The 21615-nt window shown below is 41.6% G+C and overlaps 1 protein-coding gene across 5 annotated transcripts in view; it reads right to left on the bottom strand.

Annotated features, from left to right (window-relative positions):
• The window catches only part of VAV3 (vav guanine nucleotide exchange factor 3), a 205487-nt gene that overhangs the window by 139438 nt on the left and 44434 nt on the right, over positions 1-21615 (bottom strand). For 3 of the 5 annotated variants that reach the window (XR_014512441.1, XM_083445165.1, XM_083445164.1), the window contains exon 1: positions 10259-10804. The exons of 1 other annotated variant lie outside the window; for it this stretch is intronic. Coding sequence is in view for 3 of the 4 variants with exons in the window: in XM_083445165.1 (XP_083301291.1) it covers positions 10259-10462 (204 nt within the window). In the remaining variant the exon portion in view is untranslated. Of the gene's footprint in view, positions 1-10258; positions 10817-21615 lie in introns of those variants that run through there. One more of the 5 variants, XM_083445166.1, reaches the window with a different exon arrangement.

The following is a 21615-nucleotide window of genomic DNA, read 5'->3' on the forward strand; positions in this document are numbered from 1 at the left end:
CCCCCTGCAATGCAGGAATCGCAACATGTGGTCCCCCATCCAATTTGAAAATATAAATATCAGTAGAGGATTGCCCTAGCCTCAACTATTAGTCTTAATTTATTTATTCAAAATTACAGTAGATCCAACACAAGTTGTTCTTTCAATCTTACTATACCCATCTCCAATTTTAAATATATATATATATATATAGTGAGCATCTTTAAACTATTGGCATTGCAGCACAGAGGACATAAATAAATTACAGATCATCTGGCCATCTCATGTAGCAGTCTCATTCGGGTCCAAAGTTATTTAGTATTAGAGGCATCCTAAAGACCTGCTGGGATGTGGGTGGCGCTGTGGGTTAAGCCACAGAGTCTAGGAATTGCTGATCAGAAGGTCGGCGGTTCGAATCCCAGCAATGGGATGAGCTCCCGTTGCTTGTTCCCAGCTCCTGCCAACCCAGCAGTTTGAAAGCACATCAAAGTGCAAGTAGATAAATAGGTACCGTACCGCTCCAGCGGGAAGGTAAACGGCGTTTCCGTGTGCTGCTCTGGTTCGCCAGAAGCAGCTTAGTCATGCTGGCCACATGACCCGGAAGCTGTACGCTGGCTCCCTTGGCCAATAAAGCAAGATGAGCGCCACAACCCCAGAGTCGTCCGCGACTGGACCTAATGGTCAGCAGTCCCTTTACCCTTTACCTTTAAAGACCTGCTAAAGATTCAAGGAGATTTCCAGTGTTGTAGGAGCTATGGGATGGACAACACAATTTAATACTACAAGTACTTAAGATACCAAAGCAACTAATTCTCCAACACTGGAAGGAGAAATATCTACCAGTTATCATACAACTGAATAAAAACTGCACGTACTTTCCATATTTGAACACACTGCCTATTACAAACAAAAGCTTCCAGGTGTATATTTGGACACCTGATCAGCCGGCACTGGACTACATGCCTAGACTGGCATTTTCTTTTGCACCTAGAACAAGTGATAAAGTTTTTGAGACTGGTAAATGGAATATTGTGGTAAGCTGTGCAGCCTTTGCATTCATAGCTTCATCCTGACTTCTATCTCCTCCACCCTTCCTTTTCTCTGCTTTTTTCCTTTCCTCTATTTCCTTTTGTGTTAAATCCTACTGTGGAGGAATAGAACTTTCAGCTATTTTGTTTTGGGGTTTTGCTTATAAAATGGTTCCTGTTTGCTTTAACAGTTCTCTTGCATAGGGAGTCAGCAGTTCACAGAAAGATTAAAGTACAAGGGGGTGTTTTGTTCTGGAAGGTTTGCACAGGAAGGTTATCCTCTGAACTTGACAATTAAGGAGAAACAAACTTACAGTAACTAAGTGTCTACTCACCTTCTGATTGGCTAAATTTGTCAAAAGGTTGGGAGGGGAAGTGAAAATATTGCATATAAGTCCTGTCAGAATGTTGTGGAGTCAGAAATGTGATGAGCTGTATGAGAGGGGAAAGCCTTAAACATTTTAAAAGGGTTGTAATGCTGAAAGATGTCAAGAGAGCAATTGGATATACCTTAAATTCAGCTCTCCACAAATATGCAACTTGCAGATTTTTAAAAAAAAAATCCCCATGAAAATTATTGAGCACTTTTGCTCTAATTTCTCCCAATAAACCCTTTTTGTATGCAGTTTTGACTAATGTACACATTTTTGCAAGTTTTCTGAATGCAATGCATTCTTGTACATCATTTTTACAAATATATTCATATTCATTTTTATGCACACTTTTCCCAGATATATGCACTTTTGTAAGCACTGTTTGGCTGGAGAAGCATGGCTGTGTTTCAGTTCCTCTATTGTTTTGGAAAGTTTGAATTTGACTTGAAAGGTAAAATGAATTTCTCCCCTATTAGGCTACATGTGGTAGAAAAGAATGACCATGCCTCCTTGTCCAGCATCCACACATAGTAAGCCAGTGTTTGCATATGTGTATAGACATATATAGGGCCATAAATCCAATGCACATCATCTCCCAGATTCATGGGTTAACATCCACATTGTCCAGGCCTATGTTCACAGACCACCCACACCAATCAATACAGGAAATGATAAAAGGAACTGAAGGGGTGGCACCTAATTTTTTCCCCAAATGAATCAACCCCCATTTTATGTTTGGCCCCTTAAAGCTGGGCCAAATTAAAACAGGTTCACACCCCCAGACCCTCCAAGTGCCCCTATTTTCCAGGAACAGTCCCAGATTTACAAAAGCCGTCCCAGTTTCTGATTTGATCCCAGAATGTCCCGCATTTCCTTAGGACACCCCTATTTTCATCAGAGAAATGTTGGAGGGTATGGAGTTATACAATGCCCAAGCCAAAAAGATAAGTAACTAAACAACCTTTAGAAGACATCTAAAGGCAGTCCTGTATAGGGAAGCTTTCTATGTTTACTATGTTTTTATATATGTTGGAAGCCACCCAAGGGGCTGGGGCAACCCAGTCAAGTGGACGAGATGTAAATAATAAAATTGTATTATTATTATTATTATTATTATTATTATTATTATTATTAACATCCCTATTTTCATCAAAGAAATGTTGGAGGGTATGCACCCCCACCCTCACTGCTCCCCTCAACTTCCCCAAAATGAGGGGGATCTCAATTTGGAAGGTGATAAAAAGTCAAACATTTATCTATGTTTAACATTTTATACTTACTGCTGAATGTGTAAATGAACCCAAATAAATGTTTGTTTAGACTGGGTCTTTCTCCATTACTTTCCCCCCCAATTTGTTTCTATGCACAGGGATTTCAGAAATCAAAACTCCTTGTCTATCAGTATTTTTGTTTTTAAAAGCCTCTGTTTGCTTTAATCCTCCAGGAAAAACAAAACAAAACCCTCAAGAGGCACTATGGAAGCCAAGGTCCAAGGCTCACAGATAATGCATACATCCTTAAACTAAGCCATCCCCACTCTTCAAAATTAAACAACTATTTAATAAAGCCACCCAGTCAATCCAAAGTTTACTTTTAAATATATTTAAAACAAACATCTGCGTTTTCACACAGGCTGCACAGCAATCCTAGCCTTCCTGTTTAGAAATCTGATGGTCTAACAGACCTCTTTGAAGAAAGTGTTTCAAAACCAGATTACAAAGCAGCTGTCCCAAGAGTTCTAAAACAATATCAACCTATTTTAATTCATGTTTTTGTAACAGATGGTTTGGTCTAAAAGCAAGCAAAATTACCACTCATCTGGTTACCTGGTCTAAGTACAACTGCCCATTGGTGACCACAGGACTGGCAGACATTGGGTATGGCAAGAAATTCATTCTGTCTAATGGAATAATTATTTTAGGGGAAGGGAACACTTCTACAAAAATGGTCTCCCAGAAAACACCTCCCTCCCTGATCCATTACAATAACACTGCTGCCAATACAATATATCTTTTTAGTTGTGGATAATAGTCCAAGCAATTGAGGTTATTATGTATCATTTTTTGTTTGTTAACCTTGTGGTGATTTTAACATATCCTCACCGTACATGTTATATCTCAGATTTCTGCAAGGATCTGAGTTAAGCCCAATGCAGGAAATGGGGCAACCCATTTACACAAAACACAGCTACACTACAGCGCTAGAGCTATGAATACAAAAGTTCAGTATGTAGTCTGTATAAGAAGCAATATTGTCAAGCTAGACCGAAATTAGAAGATGCCACCACACCATAAAATACTAGGGAAATAAATAAACAGTTCTCCAAGGATTGCTCCACTGGAAATGCGCCCAAGTTATCTGCACCCAGATAAATCTCTTATCAACCTTAGACACATTGGAACATGCCTTTATTTGAGTCTGAGGTTCCTACGAGCAAGCAGTTCTTCTTTCAGAAAATAATCTTTGCACATAAGTCATTGAGGCCCAAAATAAATGTTTTGTGCTTAGCAAAGTCACAATCTGACCTGAGGAAACATGGAGCAAAAAATTCTGTGGAATGCAGAATGCATGCACAGGAACTTAACTGTCTTCCACTCTCACTGAAATAAATTGTTCCATTTACACTGGAAATGAATGGCTGATCAAGAAACATGCAATAGCAAATATTAACAACCCAATTTAGAACATTATCAGCTCAATTCTATCCATGTCTACTCAGAATTAAATTCCACAATTCAACGAGACTCATTCCCAAGTGAATGTACAGGACTGCAAACATGCAGTCTTAAGTAACTTACTTTCCAGGATGTTCAAGCAATATTGAACTCAGTAAGATTTACTTCTGATTGCATGTACAACATTCTGCTTGTTGGAAATATTTCTCCTTCTCCCACACACCCCTCGGTATTCGTGAACTTGTCCATTTAATTCTTCACAGTCATAATATTATTTTATTATTTGTACTATGATTTATATTCTATTTTTGTACACTGCTTCAGTATTTTTTAAAATGCAGAGCATCTTATAAATTCCGAAGAATACATAAATAAGAACAATCATTGAGGGTCTTATGAGAAAACATCCTTTGGGCAAAAAATATGCCAGTGTGTGCTTTGTTTTCAAAATCTATCCAAATCACTACTGTGTCTTACTGATGATGGCTAAAATCAATTTTATTAGCCCAGACAGCTAATTTTAATTAGCAGATGATGAAGAAAAGACAGGAACATTACTTACTGTATGGAAACCACTCCAGTTCATCATTCAAACAGGATCTTTAAATTCTACCTTTCCACTAAGGCAAGCAAATCACAGCACTTGAACACAGTATTTCAATAGGCTGTCTAAAAGAGTTCAGGTATTAAGTTCACTGAAAACTCAGCACAGCACTTTAAAAATGAAAGGGGGGAAAGCATGAACAAGACCTAGCAACTCCAAACTGTGTTCTTAAGCCACTTAATTGGTATTAAATATGGGAAATGGGACTTAGATTACAATGCAATATGTTATGGATCATAGTAATAGAAAAATCACAAGGAACTGGATCCATAATTGGAGTCCAAGAAAACAGCAGCAATTAGCAACCCTATCATAAGCATTAGAGGATAAGCTCATTGCCTACAGGGATAAGGAACAAATCCCACAGATGAATTCTACGTGCATAAGAGCCTCCCTGAAGTGTGTTTCACAAGTTTTGCAAACGCAAGCAAAAGTATTTTGCCTTTTAAGAACTTAGGCATTCTGCTGTTTTGAGAGGAAAGTTAGATGAACAGTGTACTGCAAGACATGTCTACTCAGGCATAAATCCTGGAGAGCTGAATAGAGTTTACTCTCAGGGAAATGAAGAAGCCCTGCTGAATACAGTGGAGCTTGTTTCCAAATAAACTGTATGTGACCCAGTGCTTTATCTCAGCCAAGTGCACTACTAAAACATGGCTCCTTTTGAGATACATCTTCACAGCTGAATGTCTTCAAATGAACCAACACAGACAGTGTTCCAAGAGCAGACCTCCTTAGCACCAAGGCCACACTGAAAATATCATTTTGATCAGTAGATAGGGTAGTCAGGTGAAAAAGAGGACAGGGTACATTCACCTTCAATAGAAGAGAGAATTTCAGCAGGTGTAGCAGGAGAAACCACACCTGCTGAAAGTCCCTCCTTCTACACAACTATTAAAGATGCAGGAGTCCAGCCAGATAGGCATTTTTTTTATCCACAGGGCTACAGATAAGCTGCATCTTATTTCCAAAAGCCGCATGTGACACAGCTTCCTTTGCTTTTCAAACTTTTGTTGCATATAACGGACACTGTTTGCATCTTGTTTCCACAAATACTGCAAGTGTCATGCACGAGCTAAGTTGGGTGAACATGACACGCTTATTCTCTGATACTGCTGATGTAAATGCTTCCCCCCCCCCCCCATCAAATGGGAACCTTGACTCAACCTCTGAAATATATTGTTGTAGACTTTAAAGAAAAGCATAACCCTGTATATATAGTTAGGCTACTTAAATCCTCAAGGGAACGAATGCAAGCTTGTGTGCTGAGATTTAAGTAGTCTAACTTTTGGGATAACTTTCTCAATTATCCCCAAAAGATGGCAGGTTTTTCAACCTGGGCTAAATGCGTATCTGCAATACAAAGGGGACAGTATTCCATTCAGATATGGCATCATTAAGCACTGCCACCAATACTATTTATTGTGTGTACCAGGATGCCCCTGGTGAACATGATTATTGTTACTACTACTACTACATGCCTGATTACCAGGTTTGGGGACCAGCGTTCAAAATATGCATCCCAGAAAGTGTTATTAAGGAAAGAGCGAAGAAGAAGGCAACACAATAGCAACCTCCAAGAAACCACTCTGTCAAATGGCACGCTTTTATCCTTGGGGATGGCTCCCAGTTCCTAGTGAGAAGGAATCATTTTCATTAAATAGGTGAACTGGGGCAGCTGTAGCCCAGGGGCAGGCAATGTGATGCCACCCTGATGATACTGAGCTACAACTCCCATCAGCCCTGACCATTGGCCATGCTGGCTGGTGCTGATGGGAGCTGTAGTCCATAAAATAAATAAATCTGGAAGGCACCATACTGGCTACCTCAGGTGCCCAGGAAGCTGCTAAAACAACAGGCCCTACCTCTAAATCAGGAGCTGGCAACCCTAGGAGTCATTTACACTCTATAATAATCAACTAAACATCATGTTTTGGAGTTCATAAACATGCATATCTTGAATACGTTCATCCAGTAACTAGCACTCATTGAGATCTATGGATGTATAAATTACCACTCATGAGAATTATGCTATGTTGCAGCTTTCTCATATTGCTGAGGTTAAGCCTCTACAGAATGTCAGACAAAATCACCCACCCTGATGCCACATTTTGCTTCTCAGAAGCCTTACCAAAAGAGACTGTTTTTTGTTAAGTCCCACTCACAAAAGGCACTTGAATCTTCAAAATGATAAAGGGCATTTAAAAACCAATGACCACCACCCAGCAGCCTTTCTCTAATGAGACTTCCCTATCTCTGCTATGGAAAGGATGCATACAAAGCATGATGGGGAAAGCACCTGTGTGTGTGTGTGTGTGTGTGTGTGTGTGTGTGCATGGAGCATTTTCCTATCTCAGACAAGAAATGGAAGCTCCCCCACACACAGGGAGCTGGGTCATAGCCAAGATTAACATTGCATTTCCAGGACACTCGAGCCAAATCATGCAAATGAGAAAATTAGAGGCTTAAAAAAATGTACATGGTGTGCAATTCACGACACACTTAAAAACGCAAAGCTGTAATCTCGTGCACACTTACTGTGAGCATTCATAAGATCAGGGTTTGCCCACAATACTGAATTAAATACAATGCATAAGCATGCTTAAATGTTTCCTGGTATTTCACTGCAAGGCTACTACAATGAACAGCGAATGTATGGCATTAACTGGTTTATAGATGTGGACCTAGTGAAGTGGCTAAGAGATTGAGCAGGGGGACTCGGGTTCCAATCACATCCCATTCAAACTCACCTGGTAATCTTAAGCAAGTCACTCTCCTAGCCTGCCCCCACTCGCCTCAGAAATAGGAGTCCAAAAATAATACTAATTGCTGACCTATTTTATAGGACACTTCTGATAATTAATGAGATGATAACGGGTAAACCATTCAAGGTATTCAAAAGTGCTATATAAACATTAAGTGTTATTATTAAGTTGTGCTGTGGATTTCAGCAAGGTCAAGTTTTCAGATGATGATCTTCTATGCAATAAATTGATAGTCTTGGATAGGGTAGCCAAATGAAAAATAGGACAGGGCTCTTGCACCTTTAACACCTGTTTAGAAATGGGGGTCCCTTCCAACTCTACAGTTCTGTGATTCTGTGATTCTGTGATTCTGGGAAGTCCAGCAGGTGTGCCTTGCATTACAAACTATTCTACATCTGCTGAAATTCCCTCTTCTAAACAACTATTAAAGGTGAAAGAGCCTCATCTCCTTCTTCATTTGGCTACCCTAGTCTTAAGGTAAAGATAAAGGTAACCCTGACCATTAGGTCCAATCATGACCGACTCTGGGGTTGTGGAGCTCATCTCGCTTTATTGGCCGAGGGAGCCAGTGTACAGTGTACAGTGTACAGTGTACAGTGTCATGTGGCCAGCATGACTAAGCCGCTTCTGGCGAACCAGAGCAATGCACGGAAACGCCGTTTACCTTCCCACCAGAATGGTACCTATTTATCTACTTGCACTTTGACGTGCTTTCGAACTGCTAGGTTAGCAGGAGCTGGGACTGAGCAATGAGAGCTCACCCAGTCACAGGGATTCGAACCGCCAACCTTCTGATCGGCAAGTCCTAGGCTCTGTGGTTTAACCCACAGCGCCACCCGCGTCCAACACCCTAGTCTTAGGTATGAGTAAATACAAAACAAGAAATAGACAGTTCTGGGATGACAGCAGATCAGATGCCAGTTCAGCTAAAGCTAGTCATAGATAGGACTGCACACTTACATAAGAATAAATACCACTAAACACAGGAGCCTTACTCCTGAGTAAACATGTTTAGGTTCATGGTGTACACACCATTGAAAGAAATGGAGCAGACAGTGAAATCCTCTGTGTGCTTACTTGGTAGTAAGTCCCATAATGTTCCGTGGAGTTTACTCCCAAGTAAGTGTGCACTGCCTTAAGACAGTTATATCACCACCTTGTCTCATAGGTTTCAATGACAGTTAAAGTCAACTCTTTCTATATATTTACCTATGATGTAAATTTGGGCTTACTCCCAAACATGACAAAAGAACTACAGTCAGAAAATTTAGCTAGCACAGGAACAAAGTTGGCAAAACAAGCCAAACACTGCCAACCCTGCTGTTTATTCATTTTTAAGATGATATAATAAACTACTAACCTAAAAATTCTCTCTGCCTCTCCTTTCCTCAAATATAAGAAGCTTAACTCAGAGAAACATTTTGAGAGGATCACTTCCCTTTCTTCAGAAATCAGACAGCACCATGCAACCAAAGTGAAGCACTCTTAGCTGTGTTTCCACCAAACATTCAAAGCACACCCACCCAAAGAATCCTGGGAACTGCAGTTTCCCCTCTCACTATTCCCAGAACCCTTTAACTAAAGTTCCCAGGATTCTTTTGGGAGGAGTGCTTTATAGGTATAGTGAGTATGCACCCTTAAAATCTCTCATTGAAATCAATGGGGCTTAACCACAGTGACATTGTGCCCATTATATGTGTAGGTTAAACCATTCCAAACCACATTCACTACTACAGCTCAACTCATCCAAAAGCCCCAGGACAATATACGTCATTCAAGGTGCCAGAGTGCAACTCTGAGTTACAGCTCTGGCTCCCACTTTGTGTTTTTTTTTTTTTGTCTCTGGAGGCCAGATCCTTCATAAAAGGCATTCTGGCATTGTTCTGAGTTTCCTTGTGATGTGCATTATACTAAGGGACAAGTGGATAAATACTTTTAAACCCTCCCACAAAACCTTCAGAGGGCAGCAACAGCAGCAGCTTCTTTTTGCTTTGGGGCTGTCATTTTATCCTTTCCCCTGTCTATTGTAATTACAGATAACGGTAATGGAGGCAGTCTAACTTCCTAGATGCTTCATTTTACATGACACAGTTCCTCTTTAGTTTCTCTCCCCCCCCCAACTGTTAACCCAAGTGAATCCAGGCAGAAACAGGAGAACAGCCACAATTTAAAAGATAGATAGATAGATACACACACTAGATGGCAAAGTAATATTAAAAGTACTAAGTCGAGCATTTTAATGGAGCCCAGTATCCTTTTCCCCCATCCCCCACTGAGTTCAAATTTTAAAAGTACCCCCAAAAAATATGCCGTGGGCAGCACAAAGCATTCAGTTCTGGGGTTTAAATTATTGTTGTTATTGTCATCGCTTCCTTTATCTCCCCAGATCATGGAACTACAACTGCTGTTTTTATTTCTAAAATGCTACCTGGAACTCTATATGGGGTCTCTACCTTTGTTCCTTCATGTCACACACATAAATACTTATCTGGCAAAGTATCTCTCTCTCTCTCTCTCTCTCTATATATATATATATCTGCAGCCCGCAAAGGAGCATCTTGTAACTCTGCCAAATTCAAACATCCCCTGCTGAGAGCTGCTGGCTAACAAAGTGAAAGCAAAATACAAACAAAAGTGACACCCTGGAAGGACCCCTGCATTGGAACAAAGGCATTAACCAGGCGATTAATAACGCGGGATGGGGAAGGGTGGGGAAGGGGAAGAGGGACTCGGAGGCACAATAAAGCAGGCAGAAACCCGGAAGAGCCCGGCGTTGCACATCCCACACTTCTCTCTCTCTCTCTCTCTCTCTCTCTCTCTCTCTCTTTATTACCTGGGACATCTGAGGTCTGAGGTTGATCTCCTTGAGATTGATGGCGTGAGGGCGCAGGTTGTTGAGCAGCTGGCAAAGCAAGACTCCATCGCGGAGGGTCTGGGCCAGGTCGAACACCTGCGCCGTGTCCCAGGTCACCCGGTGGTTGACCGGCAGCACCCGGCACTGGATGAGCCAGTGGGCGCATTGCTTCCAAGGCTCCATGCGCGCTCGCCGCCGCCTCAGCCCCGGGAAGAGACAAGAGACCGCTTTCGCCCGACGCCGAGAACTCCAAAGGCAGCCGAAGCCGCGCGCCCTCCTCGCCTCTCCGCCTCTCCTGCTGCCGCAGCGCCTCTCCTGCTCTGTCCCTCGCCTCGCACGCACTGAGAGGAGCGGCGCACGGAAAGGCAGCCGGGGAGGCTGGTGCGCGTGCGGGTCCCCCTCGCGGCGCAGCAACACAGAGTCCGGCGGCGCCTGAGGGAGAAAAGAAGAAAAAGGCAGCGCGCGTGCGCCCACCCAACCCGCGCGCTTTCAGGTTGCCGGCTGCCCTCTGAGGGGACCGGGCGCGCTCTGCCTCACGCGCCAGGCGCAGCGTGGGTTGTGAGGGGCAGAAAGCCAACGGCGGAGGGAAAGCTGGAAAGAGGGAGGGGACAAAATGCCGGGTCTCGCGCGGGTACTACACCGGCTGACAGGACGTTTCCAGCAGCGTTTCAAAGGGCGGGTTATGACCTTTAAAGCCCCCAAACAAAGAAAGGGGAAGCTGCTGCGGCTCTCCTGACGCTATTGGACTACAATTCCCATCATCCTTGGCCATTAGCCGCGCTGGCTATGGCTGATGGGAGTCGGAGCTCACCATCAGCTGAAGTAGCGTTTTTCCAAACTTGGGTCGCTTTTTGGGACTACAATTCCCATCCTCCCTGACCACTGATCTTGTTAGCTGTGGATGATGGGAGTTGTAGTCCAAAAAAAAAGGCAACCCAAGTTTTGGAAACACAGGCCACTGGTTCGCCACCTCTGCACTAAACTGCAATCTAAGGTCACCAACCCCGCACCCTGCAGATATTATGGACCACAACATCCTTCACCCACAGCCAGCCGGCCAATGGGCAAGAATAATGTGAGGTGTGATCGCAAACATCTGCAGAGTTACCGGTCGGCAAGCGCTGCCTATACCCGTATCAGTCTGACCATAACTTTGGAGGGGGTGCCCACCTGTAAAAACAAGCTGCTGGGCAGGAAAAGGCTACAGGGCCTTTTCAGTGCTAGTCCCCAATGGTGCCATTTGATTCCAAGCGCTAATTTTAACCTGATCTTAAAGACCCATTTTTTTATCATGGTGCTTGGAGGCTACCCAAGGCTATTGGATATTGTTCTTCAGCTTTAAATGGGTTGTGTTGTTAGTTTAGTGGCTTGTATATTCCTAGGGTGGAATTGGATTTTTGAATTGTTTTAACTGGATTTACAATTGGATTTTATAGATAAACTTGTGCATGGTTGTAAACTGCTTTGAAAGGCAACTGTGCTTAAAAAGCAGCCTAGAAGCTAATGACCAGAAGGACTGGTGGTTCACACATGTGCATCAAATTTCTTTTCATATAATTACTGTACACTTCCACACTTCTCACAAGAATGATCATGGAGTTTGTTTATACTATTTACAGGCTATCCTATAATATACATTCTCTGGGCAGCTTACAAAGAAAATTGAGTTGGAATAATTACAATAAACTGCATATAAATATAAATATCCAGTAGGCAACCTTAAAATGAACATGTGAGCACCCAAGATCTGAGTGACTGAAATAAGTATATAGCATTTTATTTTGCAGGGGATTTGAAGCGATGTTTTGATTTGCCTGCTGAGACACAAAATAGGGAAAGTAAATAACATGTTCCTGACATAAAATTGATACTTGCTTTTATGGGCAACAATCTTTAAACAGTCAAGACAAAAATAATTGTTTGTTTACAAGCAGTAGGAAGCTTCTGTGGTTATCTAATAATTCCCGCAGTTTATTTATTTTATTACATTTTTATCCATTGTGCTCAAAGAATGCCTAGGAGTAACTCCCATTGAACTCAGTGGAGCTTACTGCTGAGTAGACATTCAGAAAATTCCACTGTAAAGTTACAACGTGCCCCATTGAATGTATCCTAACAACAATCCTGTTAGGTAGGTTAAGCTGAGAGAAATAGACTAGCCCAAGGCGACAGAATCAACATCACGAATGTATCAGGGTTCATAGTTCAAAATCTCATCTGTTCAGTTCCTGCCTTTTTTCTGGCAGGAGTCCTGCATGCCAGACTTTTCAAAAGGGCATGTTTTTGCAGTATGAAGATTAAGTAAAGGAAAGCCTTCACTACTAAATTTCTACTAAAACAAAACAGAACAAGGGCACTGTTAGGAAAAAGTAGTACCTTGTAGTACCTTGCAACATTTATACATAGCTTAAGGGTTCAGATTTTAAGGTATAATTAGAGTCCCATCCTATGCATACTTATTCAGAAATAAGTTTAGCTGTGCTCAGTGAGACTTTAATACTAACTGTGCTTGGGGTAGCATACCTGCAGTACAAGCCTAGGCATGTCAAATCAGGTATGTGGCATCTGGATTCTAAAATATAGTAGCCTGGATTGTAGTCAAAGCTGGTAGGTAGATTTACTAGATAAAAGATAACATTGTCCCTATGAAGCTGTGTTTAAAAAAAACCCTAAACCAATTAGTACCTGCTACATCAGTTTCTTCAACCTACATGAGGCACCAGGGTTTCTGTTTATTTTGTAAGTAGGAACATCCCCAGTCTGCTGATCACATTCCAATAAAGTAGAGGTGCTTATATTTATTCTAACCATGATGATACATATAACTTATAGATGACATGGTTAGCAAGCTCCTAAGACTGTTTTAACATGGTTCTTCCACAAGCCACAATATTCCAAGGATATTATTCCTTTAACAATCTTGCTTTGCTGTTACATGTTTTTGTTGTTAATTTTATTTCAAAATAACATTCCATGGGGTGGAGGTGATACCTAGGGTGGCTTTTATTGAGGTGATGCAGACCTTTTGCAGACAAGTGTGGAAGATTCCGACTTTTTTATTGAGGAAAAGCTCTGTCCCTTTGGCAAATGGATATTCAAGCAGTGCAGCTTTCACCATCAAGACACAGGGCCTTTTCCAGGAGAAATGTGGCAATCCTCATCCTGGTCATCTCTCTCTCACACACACACACACACACACACAGAGAGAGAGAGAGAGAGAGAGACTTACTTTCAATTAACTTTGAAAGAATAGCTCTCTGTAACACTAAGTAATAGCTGTCATCACCAGCTTCGAGTTCTTGATGCTTTCCCGCTTTCTTACATCTGTTTTGGTTGATTATTTAGCTTTATGTGGGAAGATATCATTTTTTCTCCCATGGAAATTTGAGGGAAGAGCCCTTATGAAGGGGAGCCAAACTGTAAATTCACACAGTGTTTTACATAAATATTAGACCCTTTGTATGGATATCATGGACTGGCTGGATGCAGAGGAGTGGTGGGAGGCATCAGCTGGGGAATCCCCAAGGGAACACCCCCAAGGGGACTAGTGGTGGGATGATGATGAGTGGTCAGAGGGAGAGGAGGGAGCAGACTGGGAGAAGGAGGTGTGGGAAGCTGAAGAGGTAACAGGGTTTAGTGAGCAGGAAGAGTCTGCGGCAGAGAGCAGTCCCAAATCAGAGGCAGAAGTGGAGGCTAGAGAGAGGAGGGGGAGCAGAGATGAGACAGGCTGTTGAAGAAGCCGGAGGGGGGTCTCTCCCTCCAGCTCCAATCAGCTCTTCTCGTCCCTGGTCTTCCAGAACCAGAAGAAGTATGAAGAGGGTGGAGCAAATACAGACAAGGCCACGAAGTATCAGATTGCTTGGGAAGGAGACTTAGAGAACAATGGGGAGGTGGGACCTTCAGTCCTCACAACTGCCTCATCGGGACAAGATCTTCCGGGGCTCACTAGGTCCTGTTTCTTTGAATAAAGAGTTACGGTAACCATGTGAGTTAATGCTGACCTGCTCCTGACACCCACTCCTGACACAGCTAATTCAGGAAGGCTGTGGTTCAGTGGTAAAGCATCTGTTTTGCATGCAGCTTGCTATGTTCATTCAATGCTTCTACCAGTAGTGGCTGGTGCCTGTTGGAGCTAGTGGAGCAGAAGGCAGGGACCTCAACAGTAGGAGGAGCCAGAGCCAATGGCAGGCAGAGTCAACTAATTCTAGTTTTGCCCCCATCTTCCTCCTTTCTGAGCTCTACAAGAGACTAAGGTGAAGGAAGCTGATTGTAGCTGACCTCTGTTTTGGCTCTGGACCATCAGTGGCAGCAACCTCAGTCTTAAATCCCCCCCCCCCAAATGCAATAGGTGATGTCAACATCATGTCAGGCATTAGGTTTTGTGGCTCTATGCTGGTGACTGCGGATGGCACAGAGCCATTTCAAAGTATCAATATCCTGCTGCTGACAGTAGATGATTAAGCAAACAGTGCAACCAAGGAGTGCCTTTTTCTTGTACACGTCAGGTAGCAGCATGTCTTGGGATAGCGCTGAGAGAGGGAGAGGCTCTAAATATGCCTTCCCTCCAGGAACAGCATAAATTGCCAGGCCGTATGGGGCAGTATCTTTGTGACATCACCTATTTGCATGCCTAGCTACAAACGTAATTTGCAATAAGGAAAGGTGCAAAGACTTCCATCCCCATATGGATTATGGAAGAACTGATGTGATCGTGTAGAATGAGAGCAACAACCGGCAAAACTAACTCATGTGCATGCCTGCCAATTCATCTTTTATCCTGGGTGCAGAGAAGCAGCACTTTAAATTAGTGCCACTTGATCACACTGATAGAGAACTTGGCTTCACTGAGCTCGAAAATGAACAGCACACATGCTGATAGGAGCCTATCGTTGAGTTTCTAGAGTCTATCTGCTAAATGAGGCTTTGGAACTTATATAATGTCAGTTTTATAGGGAAAGGATGGTCTGACAGAAAATACATTTGCTATTCCCATTGAGCACTTTCTAATAAAGATAGTTTTATCTGAATCAATTAATCTTATTTGGAGCAAAGGGGGTTGATAGCACATAATTCTTAATATCTAAAGTGAAAGGTGTCAGCTCTCAGGGATGTTTGAATGTCATTTTTTTTAAATCTCAAAGCCCTTCTCTTTAGCCATATGCATGGCAGACAATTGCAAGGGGGCTGGATTTAGGGGCAGGAAACTGGATTGCTGTACTGGGAGGGCACTCCTATGTTTATCTCCTTAACATCTGGAACAAAGAATACAAAGAAGTTACACTCACTTGTAAAGCTAGTATAATTGACCTGCAGTGCTACTTTTGCAATATCTTTTCAAATTTAAATTTAATTGTCTTACATGACAAGGGTAAATCATGCATGCAAAAATAGCACATCAAATTTTGCAAAACTGCCTTCAAATATAATTTTTTAAATGAGGCATACGAAACAAATAGAGGGGGTACCAAAAATGCTCCTTGGATAGGGTGCCACTTGGTTGGATTGTGTTTGTGTGAATTCTTTTATTTATTTTGATGCCTGTTCTTCCTTCATTGACAGCATGCATTGTTTTGTGATTCTGTTTTTTTCTTGTATTTTAATGACCTTCTGTTGGTTTTAAATTTACTTTGCAAGCCCCCTTGAGCAGTTCAATTTTTGAACTGGAATTTAGGAAGGCAAACAGTCTTAAGAAATGATATTTGCACATTTGTCAACCCATGAAACTGATCAGTATAATCAAATGGAGTGCACCAAGCTCACTCATGTATGCCATTGCCCCATTGACTGAGGACTCAAGTTGCAAGTAACATGAACGTTATCCAGTCAAGTGTGTCCTTTGCAAGAAAATAATCTACTCTATCATTCTTTCCTAAGAAGAAGAAGCCCAAAGCAGTTCTGTCAGCTGCCTGCTCAGTCTTTTCTCAGAAATACCAAAGGAAATAAATTGCACAATGCCCCTAGAGTCTATGCCTGAACTACAAAACATAAGTGCAATTTTCAGGAATGTTAGATGTAGTTTTACCTTTAATTTACAACCAGCTTGCTTTTTATCATACTCTTACTGCATAGGAGAAGTAATCATTCTAACTTTCCTTTTTTCTTTTTCTTTTTCTAATTTTTTTTTTAAATAATATCTAAGCTAAATCCACCCAGGATTGAAAGTCTTTCCTTTTGGAGTGTGCCTGAGCCCATTTATCATTAGGACCTTCAATTAGCCCTGGAGCCTGTTTTCATTGCCAGGATGCAGATCTTGGGCATCTGAAAAAATAATAAAGGAGACTCTGCTTTGCTCTTGGGACTTTCTAGAGTGCCTTTCATTCACAGAACTCAAATAAGCAGAAAGAGCTTTGAGGAAGGAATGGATGAATCAGCCAGTGTGCATCCGTTTTGCATGTGTTCATTCACAAGTCCATCCCATCCCATTTCCACATGAATCTGCACACACCCCACCCCAAATAAATCAGCACAAATGTCCATATTGAAGCACACATTTAAATGTGTGCTTTATCTCAATGTACTTATTTGGGGTAAATGTATCTTGTCCTAAAATACACATTTTAATGAATTTTTGCAAGCTTCTTTTTTTAGAGAACTGTGTTGCAAAAATCAGTTGGAGGACACAACCTGAAGGATAAGTATGTCCCAATCTGCACGTAAGTCCAGGAAGTGTGAATCAGCTCAGTTTCACTTTGGCATTCACAGAAATGCAACTGCTCAAACATCCCTCCTTCAACGTTATACTACACAATACCCAGACAGCTTTGAGGTCCACCTTCTCTAGTGGTTAATCTATGCCTCAGATAATCTTGTGGCCCACTGTTTTTTTCTTGATTATGGCCATCCAGAATCCCTTAAAATTGGTAAAGAATACCATTTTAAAAGCAATCTTTATGAAGCATTGTTTTTGTATATTTAGAATAGAATAGAATAGAATAGAAATTTATTTGTCATTGTCCGTATATACACAGTATACACAACAACGAAAATCAAACACCCACCCAAAGACCGGCTTCACATACACATTTGCACGTACCTCCAACACTCTCATCCCATTCAGACATAATCTATAAAATATACATAATCCATAATATAACATGACCTATTAAAAGCATAACATGACCTAAACCCTATCTCATTCCTTCCTACTCCCTGCTTGCTATTTCTTACAACTGGCCCTGAGATCATTATTTAATGCAATCAGAGCTCTTGGATAGAAACTATTCAGAAGGCGTGTGGTTCGTGTTTTCATTGTCCTATATCTTCTGCCCGAAGGCAACAGTTCAAAGAAGTTGTGAGCAGGATGGGTGGGATCTCTCAGGATATTGTGTGACTTCTTCAAAGTGCGAGACGTGAAGATCTCATCCAGGGTTGGTAGCTGGAGCCCTATAACATTCTGGGCAATTTTTGTTATTCTCAGTAAAGCTTTTTTATCCGTTTCAGAGCTGCTTCCATACCACGATAATATACTATAGGTTAAGACACTCTCGATGGTACTGTGATAATAGGACAGGAGTAGGTGCTGAGATAGATTCAGTCCCCTGAGCATTCTCAGGAAATACAACCTCCCCTGCACCTTCCTCACAACCATGTTAATATTTGCAGTCCATGAGAGGTCCTCAGAGATATAAATGCCCAGGTATTTAAAACTACCAACCCTCTCCACCTCCTCGCCATTTATGTGCAATGGTAAAAATACACTTTTCTTTCTCCTAAAATCAACTATGAGTTCTTTGGTTTTTTTGGTGTTAAGCATAAGATTGTTTTCTTTACACCATTGAATTAACCCCTGTACTTCTTTCCTGTAAGCAGTCTCATCGTTCTCACTAATGAGCCCCACCACTGTTGTATCATCCGCAAATTTGATGATTGTGTTGGACTTATACAGTGGGATACAATCAGATGTGTACAGGGAATAGAGAAAGGGACTTAGCACACATCCCTGAGGAGCTCCTGTGCCTAATACTAGAGTAGAAGAATAGTAAGGTCCCATTCTCACTGTCTGCGGCCTGTCAGTCAGGAAATTCCTTACCCACAGACAGATCTTCTGATGTATACCCAAATTGATCATTTTAAGAAATAACCTGTCTGGTAAAATTGTATTGAAGGCAGAACTGTAGTCCACAAACAACAGCCTTGCGTAGGTTCCCTGTCGTTCTAAATGACTCAGTACAGTGTGGACAACGATGGAAATAGCATCATCAGTAGATCTATTTCTTCTGTATGCAAACTGGAACGGGTCTAGAGTGGATGGAAGACCAGCCTTAATATGATCTAGCACCAATCTCTCGAAACATTTCATAACGACAGATGTTAGGGCTATTGGTCTATAGTCATTGAGAGATACCACCACTGACTGCTTGGGGACTGGCACTATAATCGATGTCTTCAGACAGGTAGGGACAGAACCCTGCGACAGGGATAGATTAAAAATGTCCGTAAATACACCAGCTAATTCTGCAGCGCAGTCCCTAATTACCCGTCCCGTGATTCCATCCGGTCCAGCTGCCTTCCTAATGTTAATGCACCGAAAGGCACGTTGTACATCAGAGGTCTGTAGTAAAAATGGTTGTCTATCAGTAGTAGCTTCTGATGATATGCTGGTAGCCAATGCTGTAGTGTCAGTAGTTCCAGTTCCCACCTCCAAGCGACTAAAAAATTGATTCAGTTGATCAGCTAAGTGCGCACTGCTGCTAGCCAGTTCGTTTTTAATATTTTGCCCTGTAATTTGTCGCAGGCCTTGCCATACTCGACGAGGTCGGAGCTCTCAAAATGTTTTTCGATCCTCCGGCAGTACATAGCTTTGGCATTCTTAATGCCCTTTTTCAGTTTGGCTCTGGCTTCTCTATACTGTTGCGCATCACCAGAGTGAAAAGCAGCATTTCTTGCCTTTAACAGCAAATACACATCCCTGTTTAGCCAGGGCTTGTTGTTAGGGAACACCCGTATTTGTTTGGTGGTAGTGACGACATCGATGCAGCTTTTAACGTAGAACAGTACTGTTGAAGCGTATGTGTCCACATTATTCCCCACAAAAAGCAACCACTCGGTGCTCCGAAAACAATCTTGAAGTTGTTCAGATGCACCTACTGGCCACACTCGTATCTCTCTAATTGATGGTCTAATTCTACGTACGAGAGGTCTATATGATGGTATCATAAGTAGGGATATGTGGTCTGACTGCCCCAAATTGGGCAAGGGCTTGGTCTTGTATCCATGCATGATGTTACTATATACTCGGTCCAGGTTATTTCCCCCCCTGGTGGGACAATCAACATACTGGTGGAACTTAGGAAGCACAGTCCTTAAATCGGCTCGGTTAAAATCACCAGCAACCACAAATGCTCCATCCGGGTGGGCCCGCTGCTGTTTGCTAATAGCAGTTAGCAGGTGGCCCATAGCTGTAGTAGTGTTTGCATCGGGAGGTATATACACCGCTGTTATTATAACAACATTAAACTCACGTGGCAAATAGAAAGGGCGGCACTTCACCACTAGATACTCCAAATCAGGAGAGCAATGCGTGTCCATTTGTTTAATGTCCGAACTCCAGTTGTTATTTATATAAACACAAATTCCTCCTCCTCTGCTCTCTTTGCTTCTTTCCTCCCCCCCACCCCAGTATTTTAGGTTGTTGCTTTTTCCTCTTTCTTTGTTGCTGTTGTTGATATTTGTAGGATGCTTTATTTAAGCTGGAGGGGGAATCTGCTATTAAAATTATATTTTGTAAATTCATCTGCTAACAGATGTTGCAGCTTGTTTCGAGAGCTCTCTTGGTGAGAAGGGAGACAAAGAAGGAAAAAGCAGTAGCCAAAAGGTAAAAATGGCACTGAGCTGGCATAGGAATCAATGGCAACAAACACAACTGAAAAAAATGGCAGATATTCTCACAATTAAAGTATCCTGAGGTTAATATTTCTACTCACACTACTGTCAGGCCAGAAATCAATACTGGACAATATTTAGTGCAGTTCTAACTTTAGGAAAATCCACAAAATCAGGGAGCAGTCAGAAGGGCATTTCAGCAGTTGGGCTCCTGAGGCCCAGTTCATCTAATTTGCATGGATCAGATTATCCACTATTATCATATATGAAGTAAACTCATTTCTCCAAGTGTCTGTCCTTACATAATCATGTTGTTGTAGGTCTCACTTGAGTTGTGTGCATTATTATATGTAACCCCTAATCCAATAATAATAACAGCTTATTTCCTAGTCCTAAACCTGTTGTCCTTTTCTTTTTCTCAACTTTTTGCCTCATCCATATGTTCTAAGAAGCTTTCCCGAAGAGCCTTAAGAACGGATTTGACAGAAAGCCACAGGCATCATTTGGCATTGCTGCAAAAGAAGCAATGCTGAAAAACTCTCACAAAGGAGTTGAGTGGGAGGCCTCAACAAATGAGGACTCTTGTAGCAACTGCAATTAAGGGAACTTACAGATCAGACCTGCAGCCAGATAGTTTCTGTAGGAGCCCTAAAGCATTCCCCCCCCCCTTTTACTGGAGAGAGGGAATCTTAAAGCAATGTAAAACAACCAGACTTACTAGAGTAATTAATAAGATATATAAATCCTTTTGATGAAAGTTAAAAGTAGGCAAAGTTGCCCATCAGTCATCCCAGTGAAGGGAAATGTCATTTTTCAAGTCCCCTGTAACTGCACACACATTTTGGGTCCTTTTCCTAGCATCTGAAATGTATGGGAACATATGAGGAGATGCATTCCAGCAGACAGACGATGATAGATGATGATGATAGATAGATGATGGATAGATAGATGATAGATAGATAGATGATAGATAGATAGATGGATGATAGATAGATAGATAGATAGATAGATAGATAGATAGATAGATGATAGATAGATAGATATAGATAGATAGATGATATATAGATAGATGTTAGCTAGAGAGAGAGAGAGAGAAGAATAATGGTGATTAGATAGATGATAGATATATAGATGATAAATAGATAGATGATAGATATATAGATGATAAATAGATAATGATAGATAGATAGATAGATGATAGATAGATAGATGATAAATAGATAGATGATAGATGATGATGATGATAGATAGATAGATAGATAGATAGCTGATAGATGATAGATAGATGATGATGATAGATAGATAGATAGATAGATACATACATACATACATACATACATACTCCACTGATAGCTATTTACCAGAGATTGCCCAGGTTTCCAGCAAATGTCTCTGTTATGTCCCCTATTTTGTCCTTGTTTTGCTTTAGAGGAAGTCGTTATCGAAATTTGGGTTTGTGTGAGTTTCTAGAGACGGCATACTTCAGGCTTCTTCCACAGATTTCTAGAAGTTAG

Source organism: Podarcis tiliguerta (assembly GCF_965153285.1).
Source record: "Podarcis tiliguerta genome assembly, chromosome: 6".
NCBI lineage: Eukaryota > Metazoa > Chordata > Lepidosauria > Squamata > Lacertidae > Podarcis > Podarcis tiliguerta.